The 25148-nt window shown below is 44.7% G+C and overlaps 1 protein-coding gene across 1 annotated transcript in view; it reads right to left on the minus strand.

Moving 5' to 3' along the window:
• LOC140911113 (lipoxygenase homology domain-containing protein 1-like) overlaps positions 1-25148 on the minus strand; it is a 101786-nt gene that overhangs the window by 40825 nt on the left and 35813 nt on the right. Inside the window, exons 5-7 of the mRNA XM_073343459.1 lie at positions 17220-17405; positions 9715-9842; positions 4808-4925 (exon numbers count right to left, since the gene is read on the minus strand). Coding sequence (XP_073199560.1) covers positions 4808-4925; positions 9715-9842; positions 17220-17405 — 432 coding nt within the window. The remainder of the gene's footprint in view (positions 1-4807; positions 4926-9714; positions 9843-17219; positions 17406-25148) is intronic.

The following is a 25148-nucleotide window of genomic DNA, read 5'->3' on the forward strand; positions in this document are numbered from 1 at the left end:
GTAGACATTCAGGCTTGGGAGGGAGCCCGAATTCTGGGACCCTGCACCCTTGCAGGGTCCCACAGCTCAGGCTCCAGCCTCAGTCCGAATGTCTACCCAGTGATCTTTCAGCCTCGGAGCCCAAGCTTCATGAGCTCAAGTCAGCTGACCTGGGCCAGCAGCGGTTTTTTTAAATCCCTGTGTAAGACATACCTTGTGAGGGCTGTGTGGCTGGGGGTTACCAGGTCAACAGGTCAGGTCAGGTGAGGTCTATTTGTTGCATCTCCATGAGGACCATGTGGCTGGGATTCTTTGATCAGATCTGGTGTTTGAAGTCTCTGATGGGGTAAAGTTAAGCAGCAAGTCTTAGTATATAAGTCAGTTGCCAAGTGAACATTTAAGGAGGAGAACAGGAGTAACCAGGGGAGTTTTGGAGGGAACTGCAATAGGAAGTGTGATTCCTTCTGTTTTAAGTATGGTTCTATGCCAGGTAGTGGATATGAATGACGAGAGAACAACTGCTGTGTTTTGCTTTGGATGTGCTATGTTTTCCTTTCTGCTGGAATATAGTAAAGATTTCTGGTTCATGAAATGCAAGCTGGTGGCCATACTGGAGGACAAAATACATAGTCTGGAAGCACAGGTATCAACAGTGTAGTGTCTGAGAAAACGAAGTCTTTTTGGACAACCAGATTCAGAAATTATCACCACAGATTCCACATGGGGAAGGTTTGCCATTGGAGAGAGTATAAACCAAAGAAGAAGATAGGCAATTTGAGACCAAGAGGGAGGAAAGAGAAACAGGTGGCATTCAATCCAGCTAGTGAGCCAGCTCAGTGAGCCAACTATCAAGGAACTTATCTCTAGAAGAATGGAACAGAATGCTACAGGAGACATACTTGATGGGCGTTCTTGTGATATGGTATGAAGCAATCAGCTACCAAGAGAGATTCTTCAACTGTCCTAAGAAGACAAGCAATCATCATTGGTGACTCCATCAGAGTGGACAGATAATTCAGCAATGGACTTCTTAGTTGGAGCAGTCCGGACGGTGTTAAATTAACAATCCAAGAGGAGAATGGTAAGGAGGTGAATGTTGTACAAACTCAGCCTTTAATGAACAAATTGAACCAATGTGACAAAGAATGTAAAGAGAAGGAAAATATCAGTTGCTTACAAACTGATGCTAGGAGTCTGGGCAATAAACAATTAGAGCTGGAAATTCTCACTGAGAAGAAATGTGATATAATTGGTATTGGTATTGCTGAAACCTTGTGGGACACATTATTAGAGTGTTAAAATCATTACATTGTTACAACCTGTTTAGGAAGGAACAGAGTGGGTGAAAGAGCTGGCACTCTGCATTACAGATACCATTAACTTTTTTATAGTTATTGATATCTCAGAACCACTGGGTCTTGAATGCATATAAATCAATGCTCTAGCTAACAAACCTAGGGGAAGGTACTGGTGGGGGTCTGTTACAGACCACCAAATCAAACTAGAGAACAGTATGCATTACTCCTTAAGCACCTCTCTGTAAGGTGTACGGAAATAAAAGTTATGTTTTCACATCCTCAATTTGAAAATATGTTGTAGGTCTCATGCAGCCAATAGTAAAACTTAGTATTTAAGTCTTAGTGTTTCTAAAAATTATAGTTGGTAATTTTCTAACACAAAATGCACCCAACATAAGATGACTCTATTTCGGACCTCGCTCATGTGCATAAAGATGAATTAATCACCCCAGTGGGTGGTTGCTTAGGGACCAGTGATCATGACCTAATTGTGTCTAATGTGGGCAAAAAGAAGACAGTCCCAAGCAGCAGTTCTTCAAAAGGGTTAATTTCCCCAAACTGAGGAAAACGAACAAAATTGATTGGGAGGAAATTTTAGACAGAAAAATGTGAATGAAAATTGGGAGTTGTTTAAGAGGAGGGTATTAGACAGCTAAAATGCCAAATTCTGCAGTCAAGAAAGAGGACACTTTGAGTAAAAGCCCATCCTCGTTAAGTGGTGAAGGCAGAAATTAGAAAAAAATTCGGAATACATAACAAATAGAAAAAATGGGGGATAGAGTAGATAGCAATGAATATAAATTATAAGTTAATATGCACAAAAATTGATAAGGGAAGCTAAAGTCACCATGGAAAAAATCCATGGCTAGTAGGGCAAAGGAAAATAAAATGGAGCTGTTTTTTTAAAAGTATATTAGGAGCAAAAGAAACCCTAACAAAAATATAGGACCATTACTAAAAGGAGATGGAAAACTTGTTAATAATGATGTTGAAAAGGTAGAAATGTTTAATAAATATTTCTGTTCTGTATTTGGAAAGAAGCAGGTTGATGTACTTGTATCACATGATGAAAATGAAATACTTTCCAATCCATTAGTAACGAAGGATTATTAATTTAATTGGGAGTTAGGCACCTCATCTGCTTAGGCACTTTTGAATATCTCATTAGGCAGCTGTCTGCATCTTGAGATGCCTAAATACCTTTGGAAATCTGGCCCTTAGAAACCTACGGCTCTTAGAAACATAACCTTAGAAAGCTAAGTCTCATTGAAAATTTCACCCAAACACTCTCTTCCCCTTAAAGATTGAAAGGAAAACTTCAGAATATATGAGCTTGACATGCTTTGGGGAAAGTGTAGAGAGAGTGTAAGAACTCTGCCCTTACTGAATCTGCCAATTGACAAATGAGGCTCACTCAGAGTAACAGAAATGACCCTGCAATAAAAACTGTTACATTTGGGTTCAAATGTAGAGCAACTTTCCTGTGTCCTGAAATAATGACCATGGGGCTACAAACAAGAAAATTAGGTCAGAGGAAGAAGCAGTCTGGAGTCTCAGAGGGCATGCCCACACTACAGACTTAAGTCAACCTATGTTAGGTTGATTTACCGTGGTGGCTGATGTCCACACTACCCTCCTTCTGTCGGTGGTGCCTGTCCTCACCAGGAGTGCTTCCACTGACTGAAGAGGGGCAGTGTGGGGCGGCTGAGAGCCAGGGCCCCTGTTCCCTGAGAGGAGTGGGGAGGCAGCTGCCTGGGCTTCTCATCTCCCTGTTTCCCACCAGAAGCGGGGGCCAGCTGCCCAGGCTTCTCACCTCCCCATTTCCCACTGGGAAACAGGGGCCAGCCATCTGGGCTTCTCATCTCCCCGCTGGGAGAGGGGGCAACTGCCCAGGCTTCTTGGCTCCCTGAGTGGGGAGCTAGGGCAGGTGCAGCCTGCCTGGGAGTGGGGAGCCGGGTGCGCACAGCCTGGCAGGGAGCCGGGGGCTGCTGGGCTCTAGCTGCCCAACTTTCTTGTCAGTTTCACAACTCCAGCATGGAGCCCTGAAATTGACAGGACAGCCAAGAGCCTACCTAAGTAGTGCAGTGTCTACACTGTGACATCCTAAGTACGTCGGCATAAGCCCTACACCTCTCGTGGAGGTGGAGTTATTATGTTGCTGTAGTAGGGCACTTACATCAGCGCGACGAGGCTGTAGTGTTTACACTGACATAAGTAGGTCACCGTAACCTGCCCTACATCGACCTGTGTAGTGTAGACCAGACCTCACAGACCTTTCAAGAGCTGAACTAGAAAACAATACAAAAAACAGCCAAACCTAGAAACAGTTCTGCTGCTGAAGAGATATACAGCAACCCCTAAATGTGACTTGTCACAAATTCATCTCCTGGGGAAAATTATCTGGATTCTAAGTATCTCAATTTTGGCTTTACTTGTCGCTGGCATGCTAAGATAAGGGTGTAGATTCATGGCAGCTGAGTAGCACACTTCTAGCATCTGCAGCCTACACAGGGCAGAGGCAAGCAGAATGCCTTAGTCCATGCTGAATGGGGAATACCTTCGAATGCTCCTGACACTGCCTTAGGAAGAAGCAGCATGTGCCCCCCTAAGTATCTGCTGTCTGTGATACCTATGGTGATGGCCTTTGCTACATCCCATACCTGGAAACCCCACTGCAGTGCTGCCCCATATGCTTCTTGATCCCTCTTCCCAGCGCAGCCAGATTATTGGTTCCATTGGAAACACAAGAGAGAAAATAATCCATAGTTGCCATACGAAAAAAGAAAAAAAATTGCGTGGGGGATGGGAGATGCATTCCAGTTTTACAGGATTTACAGTTGCCCAGAACTGTCTTTTTATAATGCACCAGCCAGCTCAGCTGGTACTATGTACCCACACTTGCTAGTGAATGATCATTTCTTCAATGCACACACAGCAGCTCAGTTTTTCTAGATGTTCTCACTACATCATACAGTCCATAACATATTCCAGGTGCACTGGCACTGAGCCAGCGTTCTTTCCTAGTAAGGAAGACAGACGTTTAACAGCAGAGACTCCATTTGGGGAAAGTTATACATTGCATTTTTTCCCCTCCCGCACCCTCCAATCTCCTTGGTCTCAGATTCTGCCGGGATAAGAATTCAGAAACTGAAAGGAAAGAAACACTACAAGACTGTTAGGTTTCAGAGTAGCAGCCATGTTAGTCTGTATTCACAAAAAGAACAGGAGTACTTGTGGCACCTTAGAGACTAACCAATTTATTTGAGCATAAGCTTTCGTGAGCTACAGTTCACTTGCATCTGATGAAGTGAGCTGTAGCTCACGAAAGCTTATGCTCAAATAAATTGGTTAGTCTCTAAGGTGCCACAAGTACTCCTGTTCTTTTTACAAGAATGTTAATTATGGTGTGAATGAGAAAGGCAACTATTCCTACTCACAGCTTGGTCCCTTTCTGCTCTCCCGCCACTAGGGCTTGGGGCCTCGATAAAACAGAGTTCAGATTTGTGTACTGCATGAAGTAACCATGTTACCTTTTCCAGGAACCAGTCTGGACGTGTCCCCTTCCCATCAGTCCGGATCCTCATCTTCCTGAGTGGTGCAATATCTGCAATCTCCATGATAAAAGTGTCCTCCTGACCTCTCTCGAATCTGGAGAAATTAAAAGGTCACGCAGGTTTTGTATTATCTGGCTTGGTTTCTTGTGCTGATGCATTCACCATGCTCTGTGCATACTACAACTCAAACCAGGCCAGCAACCTCAGTAAAAATGGTTGTAAACCACCTGTTCTATGTGCACTGTTCTGGACTTGAGTTTCCCAGTCTGGTTATTGCATGCTAGCACGGTTCTGGCAAGCTTCCCCTGCCCAGTTGGGAGAGAGATTCTTTTTCCCTGAGAATTAAGCCAATACAAACCCCACTGTAGGTTGCCCAAGCTAATCTACAGCACGGCTCATTACTCTGGTTGTAACACAGATATAACTATGTTTATACCGTGCACATGCAAATTGTGTTGCTAGTAGAGATGGGGCAAAACTACAAACCTCATCTACATATCCCCAAACTTTTTGAGAGATTGAATCTGGAATTGAGGTTTGCAGATTGAAGCCATCTCCTGTTACACCTGGGACAGGCTAGTGTTTGGAAACTCGGCCTCAAGCCAGGGGTTGTATTCTGTCATGCTGTTGCACTATGCGGAGAAGAGAGTAGAGGGAACATTGGCCTTTGCTGCTGAGGAGCAACCAGGGGAAAAAGGGCCAACTGATGGGCTGGAATGTGCATCTTGAATGATGTAGTACGTTGGTTAAGTGTGTGTCTAGTTCACCAGCTGCTTAGTATCTATGCTTACAGTGAGAAATCCTGGACCCATTGAAGTCAACAGGAGTTTAACCTTTGATTCCAGAGGGGCCACTGTTCACCTATAGTGAGAAGCATGTGTTATTGCAGGCTGTCTACAGTCAATGCATCCCCCAGGCCCACCCTGTAATATCCCACACAGGCTGGCAGGATTGCTATAGACCTACAAGAAAATAGCCAACTACTAATCACTAGCTAGCAGGGCAGTTGGAGATAGGAATATTTGCATAAACTATTCCCCAAATCAACAGTGGAACGACCAGCCATCACTCTGGCTCCTCTGCTTATGTGTGATATGGTCTTCCCATTTGTCCGTCATTTAAAAGTTGTGAACATGAGGTTTTTTAGGGAACAGGGCATGTGTCTTCTCATGTGTTTGGACACAGCTTTGTACACTGCACTACTACAGCCTAGATAATAAATAGTAATGGTACCCCATTCCTGGCAGTGGGCTGTATCTGCTACCAGTTGTGAAACTCTGTGATATGAGGGAAACATTTCTTTCCAGCCTCTGGTCAGATTACACCCTATAGAGTAAATCTGATTATCCTTGAGCCATTATCTCAGCCTGCATAGCTGCAGATGCTACCAATAGTTTTGGCATGAGCTGCAAAATTTTCATCCAGACTTTAAATTCCCCAGATTTACAGAGGCATCAGGTGTGGGGTTTTGACTCAGGTACATTTCTAGGAATTAATGATTAAATTTACCTCACCCTCACCCTCATGAAAACTTGTGCTAAGTTCTTTGCCTCAGTTCCTTTCTGTGGTAGTGAATTCCAAGGTTCACTATACACTGTGGAAAATAATATTTCCTTTCATGATATAAGTGGATTGATTCTCCAGTTTCTAACTTTATAAGACAAAATGAAAAGGAGCAAACCATCACTTTTCATTACGGACACCTTTGTTTGTAAAGCTTTATGCCCCATCACACTTTTGTCCTTTCCAGGCTAAATAACTCTAGTCTAAGCAGTCTCCCATCAACCCGTTCTTTCAACCTCCTGTCATCAGTCAATATCCTGTTCAGAATTTGTAGGTTTCATATCCAACCCATTACTCACAAGAACTCATTACACTATAGGGAAACAATCGCCCTAAGGAAATGGACTGGAGGACCTAATTGGTCTTTTCTATCCCTAATTTATATGAGCATGAACATAAGAATTGTAAATCTGAATAAAAACTGGGGGCGGGGGCAGGGAAGGAATACTGGAGGAGATAAAGTATTTGGCAAAATGTCTTCTTCAGGACACTGAACCATTTGTCTGCAGGATTTCATTAAGCTTTCCTATCCATGCCTCCACTAAAAAATGTTTCTATTGTCTTGAGGTCTGGGCAATAAACAGTAATGTAACTAAAATCGCCTTAAATCTGTGACAGGTTAGAGAGTTGTTTCTTTGTAAGGTGGCGAGCTCCTGTCAGTGAGCTGGTACTGGATGGCCCCAATAAAGATGAAGTGTCTCTTTTAACAATTTTGTATTCAGTGCCTTCTACTCCCCCTCTCTCTGTCCAGTTGTGTGATGATTACAGATGTTTCCGTATGGGACTTGAATCAATGGAAGTTTGTGTTGTGAATTGCTGGGCTGAGAGACAACAGGAATTACAAGTAAACAGGCAGTGTGCACATTGTGTAAAGTTCCCGTCTGATGAGGGTGTAAAGGACAGCCATGCCAATGCAAGTAATGGGCAGGTTACAATCAATCTTGGGTCAGGAATGAGGGCCTGCAGTTGGGCCTGGAGCAGCTAGTTAACCCCTAATTAGCTGGATGGTCTGACTGGCTGAGTGGCATTGCCAGGACTGCTCTAAAGACCACTAGTAGCACTCAGCCAGGGGATGCTCACTGTGTATGCCCACAGCGTCAATCGCTCCATACCTGCCTTGTTCTCAGCCTTGCGCCAGCCTTGCTCCTATCCTGCTCCAGTCCACTCCAGCCCTACTTGGTTTCTGACTCCTTTTTCCTGACCCTCAGCTCTGGCTCCTGGATCTCGACTCTAGCACTAGGCTGGACAGCGGCTGCTCCGAGCACTAGGCTTGACTGCCCATGCTCTGGTCTGTGACATCTTGTGGGAGAGCTACAGTATGTGCAAACCTGCTTTATATATTGCACACATTAGCCGTTATTCCTTAGGCGTCACTCGCTGGCCATGTACTTTCGTTGCTGCTTCTGTTGCTTTTCACTATGTTTTGTGGGGCCCTGTCACAGCACACAATGTAGTATGTTGTGGTAAGGTCTCTTTAAAATTAGTCATAGAAGCTCTGTGGGCCTCCCTCAGTAGTTACAGTAATGTAAGTTATTTCCCGGCTTATTCAGTCAACGGGGGGAGTTTGGGATATCTACAGCTATCTTGAAGGACTCCTCTCCAGTGCCTGGGAGTCTCTCCCCATCCCTCATAGGCATTTTCAGCTGACACGTGACTGGTTTTGTTTCTTAAACAAGAAAAACAACAGTCCATCCCCCTCCCTGACCTGCTGGGGTTGCACATTGGGCTTAAAACACTGGAAGACAGACCCACAAAAGTGTAGGGAGCTGCAAAGGGCAGCAGGCGGGGGAAGGTCATCTCTCTGGTGCTCTGAGGTTAAAAGCACCTGAGCATGCCTGGAAACAAACTGTCTTCTGCGTGTCTCTGTCTGGATCCAAAAGCGATGGCATTCTGTAGCCTGCATGGCTCAGAAGGGAGCGTATCCACTCTGCTGGGTTGGGTCCTTTGAAGATGATGAAGAGATTTTAGGCAGAGGTAAATGCGATCTACCTTTCCAAAACAAAACAACAGCACCCTTCTCGTTACATAACGAAACACAGGAAGGCATCAAGGTCCTTTGAATATACTTGCCCATGTAACTATTCCTTACTGCCACCTGAAAATATACCATCTCTTCATCATCCTGGCCACAGAGCTCTTATTTTCAGTAGTACTAGTCAGTGTGCTATACACAGAACCAGAACTCAGTCAGTTAACATGCTACCAGGCTGTGGTCAAAGGTCTGGTGTCCCCTACAGCAAACTGGATCTAATTCTGTGGCTAGATCCTTGGATCCTGCAGCTTTCTGGTGTGGCAGCCTGGAAACGCTGTGGCAGCTTCGTATAAATATTAAAAATGGAGGGGTTTATTTAACTAAAATTGAAATGGAATTTTACAATCATTGCTGTCATCCCTGTGATATTCATTCCATGCTGTCCTCACATTTTGATAAGGTACAACTGGATGGCAGAAGATATCAGCGAGGATGCTGGTGGTTTTGGCAGATGAGTAAGGGTCAGTTTGAGCTTTTGGCATCTGGGAAGGTGATGGAGTCAGATTAGGATGATAAGGTACATATTTTAGCTGTGTCTGTGAAAGTGATCATCAGTGAAGTAATTACAAAGGTTATCTTGAGGCTACAGAGTACCTCCCCTTGGTATGGGTGGGTCAGTCCACATGGCTCTGTCAGCAGAATTACAGTGTCAGTTTACATTCAATCCGTGTTTTTTACATTTTCTTCACAACTATGAAAGATAAATTTATAAAATCCCCAAATCTTAGATTCTCCTGGGATTCCACATCAGATACTGCTCCTATGATACCATGGAATATATAGGACCCTGGCTGTAGCTGACACAAGACTTTAGATGCCCCCTGACTTAAGCAATCGTTCTGTTCCGGAAAGCCTTGCGTAACTTGAATTTTGCAGAAGTCGGAAATGTATACCTGTACGTTACGCAAAAATTTCTGCAACTCGAAAATCCTATTTCTGGTTTATGGAACTTTTTCCATTAATGCGAATTTGCATAAGTAGGGTCTTATGTAACCCGGGGAGCATCTGTATTCACAATTTTCCTTATAATGTCTAGTTTTAAGACTGCATAGAAACAGGCTAAACTCCAAGATTTGTGCAAATGCCCAAGGATGATATATCACTTGTTGCACAGTATATTTCTTCCCACTGCGCTGTTAAGTCCGATACCACAACTTGGAAATGGTCAATGGCACGTTTGCCATTTACTTCAGTGGGAGCAGGAGCAGGGCCCTGACTGTGTTTAAATTTGAAAGCTGAGCTTTGTTGTTGCCTGTTTTTAAGGAACAAAGAGGACAAGATACTGTACCTCTCTCCATTTTTTTCCAGCCGCATCTCCTCAGTGTTCCCGCTGAATCCAAAGAGAGTCATGTAAACACTGGTATCCGTTCCAGCATTTTGGATATCTCCAGTCACAACTGTAACTTCATATAGAATCTGGCAAGGATTGAAACAATCATGAAGCGTCTCACTGCAAACAGCTATTCTTGATCCAAACAAAAGCCTAAGCAAAAAGCGAGTCAAACTCTGCAGTTTGTCTGCTTCTTTAAGTGTAGTTATCATTGCACTGTACCTTTAATACCGGTTCCCTTTATACTGATATTTTCTATTGCAAAGTTACTGGCCAAAACGTATTATGAAATATTTTCCTTTTTCATCACCTAACCCTTTTCAGGGGGTTTGACAGCCCCCACAATGTGTCTGAGTGTGAGAGAGACTCTGTTATTACTACACCCATACACACTTTGGAAGTGATAGGCATCTGATGAACTGCGAGGCAGAGATAAATGGCAATGATCATACAGCTTTGTCTATTTCATCTGCACTCTGCCCAGAAATCCATCTCCCTCGAGACTGTTTCGATATTCCAGCCCCGCCCCAAGCAGCTTCAAACTGCTGCCACTTTAAAAAATCAACTTGTAGGAAAATGTTTGTTTCTTCTCCTCAAATACAGTATCCCCCGTGACCTGCCTCCCCAAACGTTACTGCTCTGATGCCCAGAGTGGACAATATTCAGTCCTGCTTCAGTGACAGGTTTAAAGCCTGATACATATCTCACCACATTGCACAGCAAGAATTAGAATCTGGTCTACAGTATGCGGTTATTTCGGAATTAGCCGAGTTACTTCGAAATAAAACTGATTCCATCCACACCACCAAACCAGTTTTTTTTTTATTTAAGGGGCTCTTGAATCCAATTTCTGTACTCCACCTTGGCAAGTGGAGTAGTGCTAAAATCGAGATCGCAGTTCCGGGTTACAGGTACTGTGGTCGAATTCGACATTATTGGCCTCCGGGAGGTATCCCAGAATGCTCCCTTGTGACCGCTCTGGACAACACTCTCAACTCCGATACACTAGCCAGGTTAGCAGTAAAAGCCCCGGGAACTTTTGAATTTCCTGTTTGGTCACCATCAGCACAGGTGACCATCAGCACAGTCCACCATCACAGGCGACCATGCAGAGTCCACCATCACAGAGACTAAGCAGTCCCGGATTTGCAGACGAGCTCCAGCATGGTCCGAACGGGAGGTGCTGGATCTCATTGCATGCTGGGGAGACGAATCTGTTATGGCAGAACTACATTCCAAAAAAAGAAACGCAAATACGTATGCTAAAGTCTCCAGGGCCACAACGGAAAGAGGCTACTCCAGGGACAAAGAGCAGTGTCGTACAAAAATCAAGGAGCTCAGGCAAGTGTACCAAAAAGCCAGGGAGGCGAATCGGTGCTCTGGGTCACAGCCCCATACATGCCGCTTCTACCGTGAGCTGCATGCAATTATGGGGGGTGATGCCACCACAACCCCACCACTGTCCGTGGACACCTGCAAGGGGGAGTAGCATGGAGCAAGGAGGATGAGTTTTTGGAGGACGAAGAGGAGGAGGAGGAGGAGGACAGTGCACAGGCAGCAAGTAGGGAATCCATTTCCTCCCCTAGCCAGAAACTATTCTTAACGCTGGAGACAATAGCCTCCCCCCACTCCCAAGGCATGCTCCCGGACCATCACCCCAGAGAAGGCACTTCTGGTGAGTGAGAGCTTGATCGGAGCCACGCGGTGGGGGAAAACCCAGCTGTGCTGGGCTGTTCGCATTTAGTTTAAAGGGCTAGCTCATCCTTGCTCAGAGCCTCATTGGAGCCATGCAGTGGGAGGGGGGGAGTGGGGGAGCGTGTTGTGTGAAGCGATCATCCCAGAGAGCCTGGCAGTTTGAAAACATTGAAATGAATGCGGAAGAAGCAGAATCCTGCGTGCTCTTTGGGCTTACCATGGCTGCCTGCAAGCTGCATTCTGCTGCCCAGCCGCATCAATAACGTCGATGGCTTACTCACACCAAAGTGGCAGGCACTTCAGTATAAGAAGCAAAATGCGACCTTGTACAGAAAGAACATGTGTTGTTTACTGTGAATTGCCTGTTTCACTGAGAAAGAGTGTCCCCTTTGTTCTCTAGAATGTATCTTTTAAAATACCACCCTCCCCTTTTTCTCCTCCCGCCAGTGCAAATGTTTCAACCCGGCCCCTATCTACTGCGTCCCAGAGGCTGGTCCAGATTAGAAGGCAGAAAAAACGAACTTGGGACGATATGTTCGCCGAGCTCATGCAGTCCTCCCACACTGATAGGGCCCAGCTGAATGCGTGGAGGCAAACAATTGCGGAGTTGCGTAAAGCATTACATGAATACGAAGAGAGGAGGGACACGCGCAATGAGAGCAGGCAGGATGCTATGGTCAAGCTTATGGGGGAGCAAACTGACATGCTCCGCTGTATGATGGATCTAATGCGGGAAAGGCAGCAAGACCACAGACTGCCACTGCAGCCCCTGTATAACCGCCCTCCTCCAAGTTCCATAGCCTCCTCACGCAGACGCCCAAGAACACGTTGGGGGAGGCTAAGGGGACCCACACAGTCAACCCCAGAGGATTGCACAAGCAGCAGAAAGCTGGCATATCCAAAATTTTGATTTGGTTTCTGGACTTGTCCTTCCCTCCTCCTCCACCCCCATAACCCAATCCCTCCCCCCACTCCCCCGCCATCTAGCTTCTGATTTCTCTCAATGTTTGGTGCAACAAATAATAAAAAACAGTTTTTAAACAATTGTGACTTTATTTCCTTTCATATATATAGGGGGCAGGTAACTTTAAGAGAAACAAACACAACTGTCACACCGTAGCCTGGCCAGTCATGAAACTGATTTTCAAAGCTTCTCCAATGTGCAGCGCAATCTGCTGCGCTTTTCTAATCACCCTGTTGTCTGGCTGTGCTAAACTGGCTGCCTGGTGAGTTGCCTCAACCTCCCACCCCGCCATTGACGTCTCCCCCTTACTCTCACAGATATCGTGGAGCACACAACAAGCAGCAATTACAACTGGAATATTGGTTGTGCTGAGATCTAACCGAGTCAGTAAACTGCACCAGTGCACTTTTAGATGTCCAAATGCACGTTCTACCACCATTCTGCACTTGCTCAGCCTATAGTTGAACGGCTTCTGACTGCTGTCCAGGGTGCCTGTGTACGGCTTCATGAGCCATGGCATTAAGGGGTAGGCTGGGTCCCCAAGGATAACTATAGGCATTTCAACATCCCCAACAGTAATTTTCTGGTCTGGGAAGTAAGTCCCTTCCTGCAGCTCTTTAAACAGACCAGAGTTCCTGAAGCTGCGAGTGTCATGCACCTTTCCCAGCCATCCCACGATGATGTCGGTGAAACGTCCCTTGTGATCCACCAGTGCTTGCAGCACCATGGAAAAATTGTGGTTTATGTACTGGCCGCCCCGGTGTTCCAGAGCCAAGATAGGGATATGTGTTCCATCTATCGCCCCACCACAGTTAGGGAGCCCCAGCATATTAAAGCCATCCACAATGGTCTGCACATTTACCAAAGTCACTATCCTTGATAGCAGCCGGTCAATGATTGCGTTGGCTACTTGCAGGACAGCAGCTCCCACAGTAGATTTGTCCACTCCAAACTGATTCCCGACTGACCGGTAGCTGTTGGGTGTTGCAAGCTTCCACAGGGCTATGGCCACTCGCTTCTCAACTGTAAGGGCTGCTCTCATTTTGATGTCTTTGTGCTTCAGGGGACAGCAAGTCACAAAGTTCCATGAAAGTGGCCCTATGCATTCGAAAGTTTCGCAGCCACTGGGAATCATCCCATACCTGCAATACTATGTGGTCCCACTAGTCTGTGCTTGTTTCCCGGGCCCAGAATCAGTGTTCCACTGCATGAACCTGGCCCAACGCCACCATGATCTCCCCATCGCCACACGCCATGCTTCTAGGAACGTCTGTGTCCATGTCCTCATCAGTATAGTAATCGCACTGTCGTCGCTTCCTCGCCCGGTACTGCACATACTGCTGGATAACGCGCGAGGTATTTACAATGGTCAAAACTGCAGTGGAGATCTGAGCGGGCTCTATGGCTATGGTGCGCCTGCATGGGTATTCCTGGGAAAAGGGCACGAAATGTAGGAGAGCAGAGTGGCAGTGGAAGAGGTGCTGTTTGGTTCACGGTAGCCGAAAAAAGGCGGGAAATGGTTGTCTTCTGTAGCTTTCACGGAGGCGGGAGCCCAGGACAGACAACATGGAGAAGCTTGGTAGCGCGGCAAGAGCGGGAGAACAGAGTTGGCGGCAGAAGGTGTGCTGCTCGGTTCATGATGGCCGAGCAGAGTTGGCAGTGGAAGCGGTCGATGAGGAAGAGAAAGAGTCGATACTAGAGATTACAAGAGGAAATGCGGGGTGGATTCATAGTAGCAGGAGTGCACTGTCTGCTAAAAGCAGTATGGCGTCTGTATGCCAAAAAGGCGCAAAACGATTGTCTGCCATAGTTTTCACAAAGGGAGAAGCGACTGACGACACACACCCAGAAACACCTGTGAGAATGTGTTTGCCCCGTCATGCACTGGGAGCTTAACCCAGAATTCCAATGGGCGGTGGAGACTGCAGGAACTGTGGGATAGCTACCCACAGTGCACCGCTCCGACATTCGATGCTAGCCTCGGTACTGTGGATGCAGTGTGCCAGATTCATGCACTTACTGGGGATACAGAAGACCAAATGTATAAAATCGCTTCAGAAAATTCAAATAGAATAAATTCGAAATAATTTCATACTTTAGACATACCCATAGACTCATAGAATATCAGGGTTGGAAGGGACCTCAGGGGGTCATCTAGTCCAACCCCCTGCTGAAAGCAGGACCAATCCCCAACTAAATCATCCCAGCCAAGACTTTGTCAAGCCTGACCTTAAAGACCTCTAAGGAAGGAGATTCCACCATGTCCCTAGGTAACCCATTCCAGTGTTTCACCACCCTCCTAGTGAAAAAGTTTTTCCTAATATCCAACCTAGATCTCCCCCACTGCAACTTGAGACCATTACTCCTCGATCTGTCATCTGGTACCACTTATAACAGTCTAGATCCATCCTCTTTGGAACCCCCTTTCAGGTAGTTGAAAGCAGCTATCAAATTCCCCCTCATTCTTCTCTTCTGCAGACTAAATAATCCCAGTTCCCTCAGCTTCTCCTCATCAGTCATGTGCTCCATCCCCCTGATCATTTTTGTTGCCCTCTGCTGGACTCTCTCCAATTTGTCCATGTCCTTTCTGTAGTGGGGGGTCCCAAAACTGGACACAGTTCTCCAGATGAGGCCTCACCAATGCCGAATAGAGGGGAATGATCATGTCCCTCGATCCGCTGGCAATGCTCTTACTTATACAGCCCAAAATGCTGTTAGCTTTCGTGGCAACAAGGGCACACTGTTGACTCATATCCAACTTCTCATCCACTGTAACCCCTAGGTCCCTTTTTCCAGAACTGCTGCCTAGCTACTCGGTCCCTAGTCTGTAGCAGTGCATGGGATTCTTCCATCCCAAGTGCAGAATTGGGTGTCTTAGCCATGGCAAAGTGGAGATTCCCACTCTCCCAGTGCGATACACAGTACTTGCATCTAGCTCTGGAAGGTCCCAAGATATCAGACTTTAAAGTTGTGCCAGCTTATGCATAGGAATGCTACTTGGGGTCGTTTTCAACATATTAGTTTTACTTTATTCTCTTTCTCTGAGATGTAAACAGCTGGACTCATGGGGTAAAATATTTCAAAAGCACCTACGTGATTTAGGTCCCTGAGTCCCAATGCTCCATGGGACTCTCAATAACATTTCAAAAAGCACCTAAGTGACCTAGAAGTCCCTCTGAAAGTCAATGGGACTTAGTTACCTAAGTCACTTAGGCACTCTTGCAGATGTTTTTCATGGTAACTAAGGCCCTTGGGTTTATCAGTGGAGGGATATCTGAAACTGTCCCAATACACTGTACTCCTTATTGGTGTGATACGTTATGTAGGTTTTATAGGCATCAGTCATGGATGCCACATTATTCAAGAGTGTCAAAGGAATAGGAGGGAAAATAAATTAAAACTGATACATTTAAATTATGCGGCAGCTGTGCAGGAGGTGAAGAAAAATCATACCATTAACTTTCCAAAAATAGTTAAAGGTGCCAGTCCTCACCAATGCCAACAAATTTGGAGTTTCTGATCCAAGACATTTATAAGGAAAGATGGGACAGGATATGTTATGAACTGTTCGAAAAGTGAAACCTACCCTTCAGTATTTGAACTCTCAGCTCTCAGACACTGTCCCTAATTTCCCCTAAATTTTCCAGCAAAATTCTGGCATAACTTCACATATGAGATTTCAGGTGGGTGGAATTACTTTTGGTAAACTTAAGGAAGTGGTGGGCAACACTGAGCTTTTAATGGAAAACTAAGCTTAAACCTTAATTAGCATCAATATTGATTTATGGATGACACATTAGAGGAGGTCTCTGGTGTGACTCTTTGAAAGCTGTCAAGGTGAAAGTTAAAGAACTGGTGGAACGTTTCAGATAAAGGAGATCTTAGTCCCGGTTTTCTGCCCAAAGTCTTCTTTATGAGTGCACTAGGTTCTACTGTTGAAGGCTGTGTGCAGTGGCTGTGTCTGTCAGTAGAAAATGTTATTATACTTCTGTTTGTCTGGGGTACAAAAAAGATTTTATGAGTAAATTTCATTTAATTGCAAGTCAGGAGCAATGTATGAAATTACTGTTTTACCAGTAGGGTGATTTAGCTGTGAATATAGATTTACCAACAGAGATTTCAGACCAAAACTGTATTATTGTCTCACTCGTCAACATTATTGTCTGCTAGTATTTCCATTATGAATCTTATTTCCAAGGACTGCATAATTCAGGCTTTTTAAATTTGTATTGGGTTAAAATATAGCACACAACATCTCATCTCAAATGTTTATATATATATATATATATAGTGGTTTTTGTCTTTTCTTTTTAATTTTTCTTGGCTATATTTGATTTAAATCATTTGGTACTTGATTCAACAGATAAGCAAAGCTATAAAAGTCTAATGGTTTCCAGATGCTTTCTTTTAATTGAGCAAAAACAAAAATATTTTTTTTCTGAAACACAAACTTTGTACAAAAACAATCCGCAAACTTCATTCAAACAAAAAGTCACATCTTACTTTGTTAACTTTGAAATTATTTCCTGTGCATACAATATAACAGATTAGAAATTATTTTTTTAGAATTGTAAATATATACAGTGCTTTATCACAGGTAATGATACTAAGCAAAAATTATAAATAAATAATAAATATACCTTTTAAAAATAAGAAACCCAAACCTCATGTAGAAAGTACAGTAGTTTACAAATGTATTCACTGTAGTTATGTTATAATCTGTTACCATATATGGCACATACACACTTATATAGAGGTAGGTTTTAATTTAATTGCTAAAGAGTAACAACATCTTAGAACATACCTTGTGGCCAATGTTAACACAATCTGCATCCAGGATGTTGAAGACACGTGAAGTGAGACCATCCCCTCGATCCCTGGCCAGCCAGCATTTACAGACAAAGGTATACATGACCCCTTTAGTGGGCACAATGAGTGTTAGCTCTTCTACTAGCCAGGAGCTCTCTGGTGTGGCACCATCATGACCCAGCTACAACATTCAGAGAGATAAAAACATTGACTGTTAAAGGAAGTATAGATGTATCCAGGGATCCTAATAGGAAATGATCAGACCAGATGTTTTAATTGGTAATGACAGCCAAAGCCAGTTTATTTCATGTACTGCTGAAATGCAGTCACCTCCAGGATGGAACAGAGCAGATGAAAAACAATGCATGACATTTCTACATGAAAGGAAGGATGTCAGTGTCCACTGCAGTTAATACTAGTTAAGGTGCTCAGATATCATACTGATGGCCATGATTTTAAAACCTAGACAGAAGTGAAGGACAATACAATACCCTAATTGTATATACGTGTGTGTGTGTGTGGGAAAAGTGATATTAAAAAGGCAGAATGCAACTGCCCACATTGAAACATGGTCAAGAAACACCCCTATTGTTGCAAAAAGTACCACACCTATTACAGCATCACCCCCTTCCACTCCACCAACAATAGCAGTTATGACCACCCACTTGTTGGCTCCGCTTAGTTGGCATTTTCTTCCCTGCCATTCCCCATGTACAGAATGGCCTCATCACACCCTGTAAGGCCATACACCCCCTCCCATACACACACCAACCCCCCATATGTATGTCTGTATATAAAAATACATATATCGGATTGCTTCCCTCTTCCCTAACTTTGGTATGTGGCTCATTTTCTTGAATTGTAAGCTCTTCCGGGCAGGAACTGTGTCTGCTTCTCAGTGGGGCCCCAATGTTGATCAGAGTCTCTAACTGCTACTGTACTATAAATATTAAATGGATCTTTAAATGACCATTTGGTTCCAGGACCTCTGGAAGGCTGGTCCAAGGGGCACTAGCTTAGGAATTGGGGGACCTGGGTTTAATTTCCTGCTCTGCCATAGACTTTCTGTATGGCCTTGGACAAGTCACCTAGTCTCTCTGTGCCTTAGTTCCCCGTCTGTAAAATGGAGATAATGGTCCTTCCATAGCTCCCAGGGATGGCGTGAGGATAAATACATTAAAGATTGTGAGGCACTGAGGGTACGTCTACACTGCAATTAAAACATCCATGGCACTCGGAGCCTGGGTCAGCTCCCTCAGAGAGACCAGCCTGAGCCCAAACATCTACACTGAGACTTTAGAGCCCCATGGCCTGAGTCAGCTGACCTGGGCCAGCAGTGGCCATGCCACAATGCAGACAAACCCTCAGATACTATGGTGATGGTGCCATCTGCTTATCTTAGATAGACAGCTGAAAGCTGGTCCCGAAGCAGCACAGTAACCCCAGCACTATGCTGAGCATTGGTTCAGTACTGACTCAGTGTGAAGAATGCCTCATATTTAGTTATCATCATTCTGCACCTCCTTGAAGCGTCTCCCAGCCTTCGCCTATGAGATCTGACACATCACAGCTGGAGATGGTACAGCTGCAGTCAACTGCTAATCCTTCAAACTCCTCTCCAAGAACGTGTGTGTCACTGTTAAATAACTGGGGAGATTAATCTTAGCACATCCCTAACAGCATAATTCTGTATCCCAATCACAAAAAGCAAACTTCTCTCCGTCAGTCATTCTAATGAACAATCTGTTCATAACAGGCTGGAAATAAGAGCTGCCTGCAGTTCATTATTTTCAAAGCAAAACTTATGCATCATTAAGAGATACAGAACTCTTAGCTCTCAACTATTACAAATTATTTTCTGAACCCCTCTAAATATAAAATAACTTTTTAAGAATAACAGCTCTATCGAGGATGAGAGGTCTGTATCTTACTCCACCCAAAAACAAATGATCATTTTATCAAACAGTCTCAACCATCACTCCTATTAGGAATATTATTACACCGATAATGTCTGTGCAGCCGCAGACAATTGATGCTAACCACTCGGGACGTTCAAGTGCACAGTGGATGCAATAATTCTCAGATTCCGAGGGGGGTGTGGAGAATGCACTTGCTTTTCCGCACCCTCCCTGCCAACATAGCAGCCCTTATGAGAACACGTGCACTGTTTCTTTAAATCTGTAGGAAGATGCCAGGAATGAGGAGGATGGGGAAGTCCTAGAAAGCAGACACAGAGTAGCTTTAGGGGAAATTCTGTTGGGACTCCTGTGAAAGTCTGCTTCTTGTCTCAATTCATTACAAATGTCCCACTAGGCATCATTCTGGGACACCTCTTGACATCAACATTTGCATTCTGGGCTACCTTTGAGAATCCAGAAGACCAGCAGACTTTCATCGGTCCTCTAGGCTGACTAGGTGTCTGGTTTTTGACCAGAACATCCGGTTGAAAAGGGATCCTGGAGGCTCACCGGGCCATTGAATCTCTGGTTTGCAGCACCGCACAGGGAACTGTGGCCAATGGGAGCTGCAGGGGTGGCGCCTGTGGATGGGGCAGCGCGCAGAGTAGCCTAGCTGTGCCTCCGCATAGGAGCTGGAGGAGGAACATGCTGCTGCTTCTGGGAGCTGCTTGAGATAAACGCCACCCAGAGCCTGCACCCTGACCCCTCCCCCGTGCCCCGACCCCCTGCCCCAGCCCTGAGCCCCCTCCCACCCTCCGAACCCCTCAGTCCAAACCTGGAGCACCCTCCTGCACCCCAAACCCCTCATCCCCGGCCCCACCCAGAGCCTGCATCCCTAGCTGGAGCCCTCACACCCATCCCTCACTCCAAACCCCTCAGACCCAGTCTGGAGTCCCCTCCTGTACCCCAAATCCCTCATTCCTGGCTCCACATCAGAGCCCACACCCCCAGCTGGAGCTCTCACTCCCACACACACCCCAAGCCCCTCCTGCACCCTGAACTCCTCATTTCTGATCCCATCTCAGAACCCACACCCCCCAGCCCAGATCCCGTAGCTCCTCCCAAACCCCAAATCCCTGCCTCAGTTTGGAGCCCCTTCCCATACTCCAAAACCCTTAGCTCCACCCCCTAGCCCAGAACCCCCTCCTGCACCCCAAACCCCTCATCCCGGTCCCCACCCCAGAGCCTGCACCCCCCAATTGGAGCCCTCACCCCTCTCTCATTCCAACCAAGTGCCTCAGCCTGGAGCCCCCTCCTGCATTCTGAACTCCTCATTTCTGCGCCCCCCCGCCCCCAGAGCCTGCATCCCCCACTGGAGCCCTCACCCCCTCCTGCACTCCAGCCCCCTGAGCTAATGCGGTGAAAATGAGTGAGTGAGTGAGGGTGAGGAGAGCGAGCAACACAAAGAGGGGGATAGAGTGAGTGGGGGGCGGGGTCTTGGAGAAGGGGCAGGGCATGGATGGGGCCTCAGAGGAGGGGCAGGGCAGGGGATGAGGCAAGGGTGTTCAGTTTTGTGGGAGTAGAAAGTCGGCAACCCTAAGGTTTTAAACATTGGTCTGAGGACTGGAGTTAAAACTTAGTTCAGTGCTGAATTACCCCTACAGCATGGTCAGTGCGGCATTCAGAACATAACTCTGGGATTATTTAATTTTGAGTTTTCTTAGCAGGTTACTTTTGAGCCTGCAGGAATGGTAAATAGCTGTCATATTTGTTCCTTTTCAAAATGAATCGTGCAATAAGCCACATCAATACATTGCATGGTCTTAAGTCATAATCACACCAGAGGGTAGTCTCTGAACATAGAGCCATAATGACCACCTGGGAAGACTGATGATATTTCTGGCTGGGATGCTGAAAGGATCCTAACGAAGCAGAATTTCAGAGAGACTTGGGTGCCTAACCTCACAGCTGCTTTGAAAATCCTAGTCACTGTTGTTATTTCTCAGAGTCTAAAGTTTGCTAGGCTCTTCACAATACTGATAATAAGGCAGGGAGCCTGCCCTTAAGAGCCTACAATCAAATTTCAGATGTGACACAACAATAGGGTAAACTAAAAAAACAGAAGGGGAAAGAACAGACAAAGGTCACAGCAAAGAGATTACATGGTTAGGGTCTGATGCTCGGAGGTGCTGAGAATCTCCCGGACTCCTGAGAGCAGAGAATGCTCAGTGTCTTTCCAGATCAGGTCAAGCACACAGCACAGTGGGGCAGAATTTGTAACAACGAAATGAGCTCGGCTCTTTCTGGTAGGTATCATGTCAGAGGTGAATCTTGTGGAGGGATTTGAATGAGGACAGGGCATAGATTCCTGGCATATCAGCCCAAGAAAGACACCCCATGCACAGGGGGAAATGTGGAATTTTAAATAATATTGTGATTCTCTGTGGCAGTCGAAATCAAAGATGCTGGGCTATTTTTCTTTATTAGGAGAAAAAAATGAACATGAGTTTAAGAAAGCACTATTCAGTGTTCACCAAGTGCCTGCCTGTCGTTTCCTGCGACTACCAGGTGTCCACATTATTTTTATTTCAATGTGTAAATTAAAATTTATCATGACAAAGTTTTAGAGATGTAGGCAAAGCAGGCAGCAAAGGGGCCTTCTCATATCACTCAAATCTTCATTGTGTCTGTCTTTAAAATACATGATTACAAACTGCATCACAGTGCAGATATTACTATGCTAGTAAAGCCAGTCGAACAGAGTACAGAGACTATTCCAGCATCTTCTGCAATATACTTTGTTATTTCTGCTCAAGAATTTATGTCTATAACCTCTCACGTTCTGCTAATAGCAAGCAAATGCCAATTCCAAATACCCAGGTGTTCTTCACCTCCACCAAGTAGATAACTAGCAAGCAATTTTCTTCCCCAGTACCTCTAAAGGGTACAATATTGTACAAGAAAAGAAGCACATGTGCCATGGCAGCCAATGCAGATTGGCTTGTGGATGTCATACTGAGATGCATTTTAACCAGGAGAGACTTTCCAGGCACAGGGGACGGCATGAAAAGAGGCACAAAACCCTGAGTGGGTGACTATCAAAACAGAGGCAGGGCACATTAAAAAGGAAAAATGGGCAAATGAATAGGAGGGTGGATAGGATAATGATAGGGCCTATTGAGGCTTTAGGAGCCCAAGTGGCCAGAGGCTAGCTTAAAAGCTGTGTGTTATTTCTTGATTTTTATTCTTCTCTCTCTCTCTCTCTCTCTCTCTCTCTCTCTCAATTTCACCTTCACATCATTTCCTTCCCCCCTTTTCCTCTCTATTATTTTCTCCCCTCGTCCTGCCTGTCTCCCTTCTCACAGTGTCCCTACCTACTTCACACTTCCTTCTCTGATTCCCCATTCCCTCTCTTCCTCCCACCATTCCTGCTCATTTCTTTATCCTTCTTTCCCCAGACTGCTGGTTTTCTCTCCTTTCCTCTTGAACAGTTTGGTGGAGGCCAATACTTGTTCACCCACAACTTACCTGCCCAGGTCAGAGGTACATTTACATATAAACATACACTGGAGAGGGAGGGGGAAGAGGCGTTATAACTTGCCTAACTTTGAAAATCTGCACCAAAAATGCTTGGATACAAATTGGCCTAACGTTAATAACTAGGCACTTAGAGTGCATTAAGGAAGTGGCTTGATAATAAACTAAAAGCTATTAGAAAGCACAGCTCAAGGTGTCAGAATGCATTGCTTGAATGGAAGTTAATGGAAGCATTACACTTTAACCATTACCTGCTGCAACAGGGCATGCAAGTTCAAGAGATTTTCAATTTGTTTAGGTTTCAGAGTAACAGCCGTGTTAGTCTGTATTCGTAAAAAGAAAAGGAGTACTTGTGGCACCTTAGAGACTAACCAATTTATTATTATTTATTTATTATTTATTATTATTTATAATATATTATAAATTGGTTAGTCTCTAAGGTGCCACAAGTACTCCTTTTCAATTTGTTTAGGAGTTCTCTCTCTTTGTATATTTCACTCCTCTCTCTCTCTCTAGACAAAAAAATTTAAAAAGGCTTGTCAGCACATCTGGAAAGTTAACAGCAACAGCTGGGCATGGCCTGGAATGGACTGCCTATTGAAATCCTCAGTCCTGGTGGGCTTCGGCTTGCAGAAAGACTGCAGTACTTGTGGGACTTGGGTTAACTTTCAGGAGGTGGTAACTGCCATGTGGAGCAAGAATTATTCATATTTTGACGATTCATACTACATTTAAACTCAGTGATGGGGAGTTTATGTAAATTCTGTCTCCCTGAGCCATAACAATGATAAAAAAAGAAAGGTTCCTTTTCTAGGAGCTCTGATCTGTGCACATTGCTTATGAGCCATGATTAATTCTCGTTTTTGAGGCCCTCCAAGCTCTGAAAACAATTTCCATGTTTAGCTAGAAAATTATACAAGATGTTTTTCTCACTGGAGGCAGCTTATGAAACTCAGAGGGAAGCACTGCAAAAATCAACAAGGGAAAAGGTGAATAGAGAATAGGAGCAGTGTTTTCCCCAGGAATTGAAATTAGGGTGTATGTGTTCAAATTTACAAGGGGGGCGGCAGGTCAGGGCCGCTGAGGGGTGAGACTGTGAGGGTGAAGGTGGGCTGCATGGCACCATAGTAAAAACTGAAAAATGTTTCATGACCATTTGATTAGATTTTACAATCATCACACAAATTAAAGTTGGCTACTCAAGCCTTCTATGAAGCACTACATCTACATCCTTCTTGGTTTCTTGTTATAATTGTGCACAACTCTGTTAATGAACTTCTTGAATGCAATGCATTCATCTTTGGTCGCTTCTCATATGTCCAGTACTTCCATTCCTTCAATTGATATGCTCATTAGTTCATTCACATGATCAGGCAGAAGGCGACTTCTTTCAAAACACAAAATTCTATTCAATGATGAAAAAGAACGCTCAGCTGTAGCTGTTGTGACTGGGAGTAGCAAGAGATGAATTCCTACTTCTTTCAGCCCAGGAAACATAGCATAAAGATCGAGTTGAGCCACTAGTGATGATAAAAAAGAAGTTGAGGTCAAATCTTCATTCATTCATCGTATGATATTCCACTCTGTGTGCAAATTCTCTCTTCTGTCCTGAGCACATGGCAGCCCCATTGCTGGTAGTGCCTCACTCCACTCAACTGTCGGTGTTTTATAGGAGAGGGATCTGTAAAAGCTACATAGAGGTTGAGTAGAATGTAGAAGTCGCTGTTGTAGATTTTTAAGAATCAAGTCTGTGTACTTTTTCAGTTGTCTTAACAAACACTTCTCGTCCTCTTCACTTAATGATTCAGTATAAATGCCTTTATTAGTCAACTTCTGGATTGAAGTCTTTTTCAATGGACAGCTCTCTGATTGATCCAAAAGTTGGACTAATTTGAACTTCAGTCCCAGTGTATCTTCTATATTTTCCAAGATATTCAGTCTTTTTGGACTCTTGCAGAAAAAAGAATATAATGAAGACATTAAATATATAGCTTTTCTAATGTCTTTTGAAGAGTCTGCAGCTTGTACTAGTGCTAGTTGGAGTAGATGGCCTCTGCAGTGTGTATAGGAGAGACTAGGGTTACACTTCTATCTGAGCAAAGCTTGTGCTCCACCATGTCTTCCACAGAAGTTTGCAGCTCCATCAAAAGCACAAGCAGCCATCTGTTTGGGGTCCAATTGACAAGCAGTTAACTCTTCTAAGATGCGGGTTGTCACAGATGCAGCCAATCTCTCTTCTATAACTTGAACATCTAGAAATGCATCTACTGGCCTACCACTGACATCAAGATAACGTACACAATGACTTAGTGCTTGATGATCATTTGCATTGGTGCATTCATAAGCCACATATGCAATTTTTTTGAATGTGGTGAGAGAGTTCTTCACTTTTTCAACTGTTGAGTCTTTCACTGTTGCACCACATGCGTCTAGCCAGTCAGTTGAGTTTCTTGCAGAAAGATAGTGAACATTTGCTGGTCTTGTTTGGA

This window comes from Lepidochelys kempii, chromosome 5, assembly GCF_965140265.1.
Source record: "Lepidochelys kempii isolate rLepKem1 chromosome 5, rLepKem1.hap2, whole genome shotgun sequence".
NCBI lineage: Eukaryota > Metazoa > Chordata > Testudines > Cheloniidae > Lepidochelys > Lepidochelys kempii.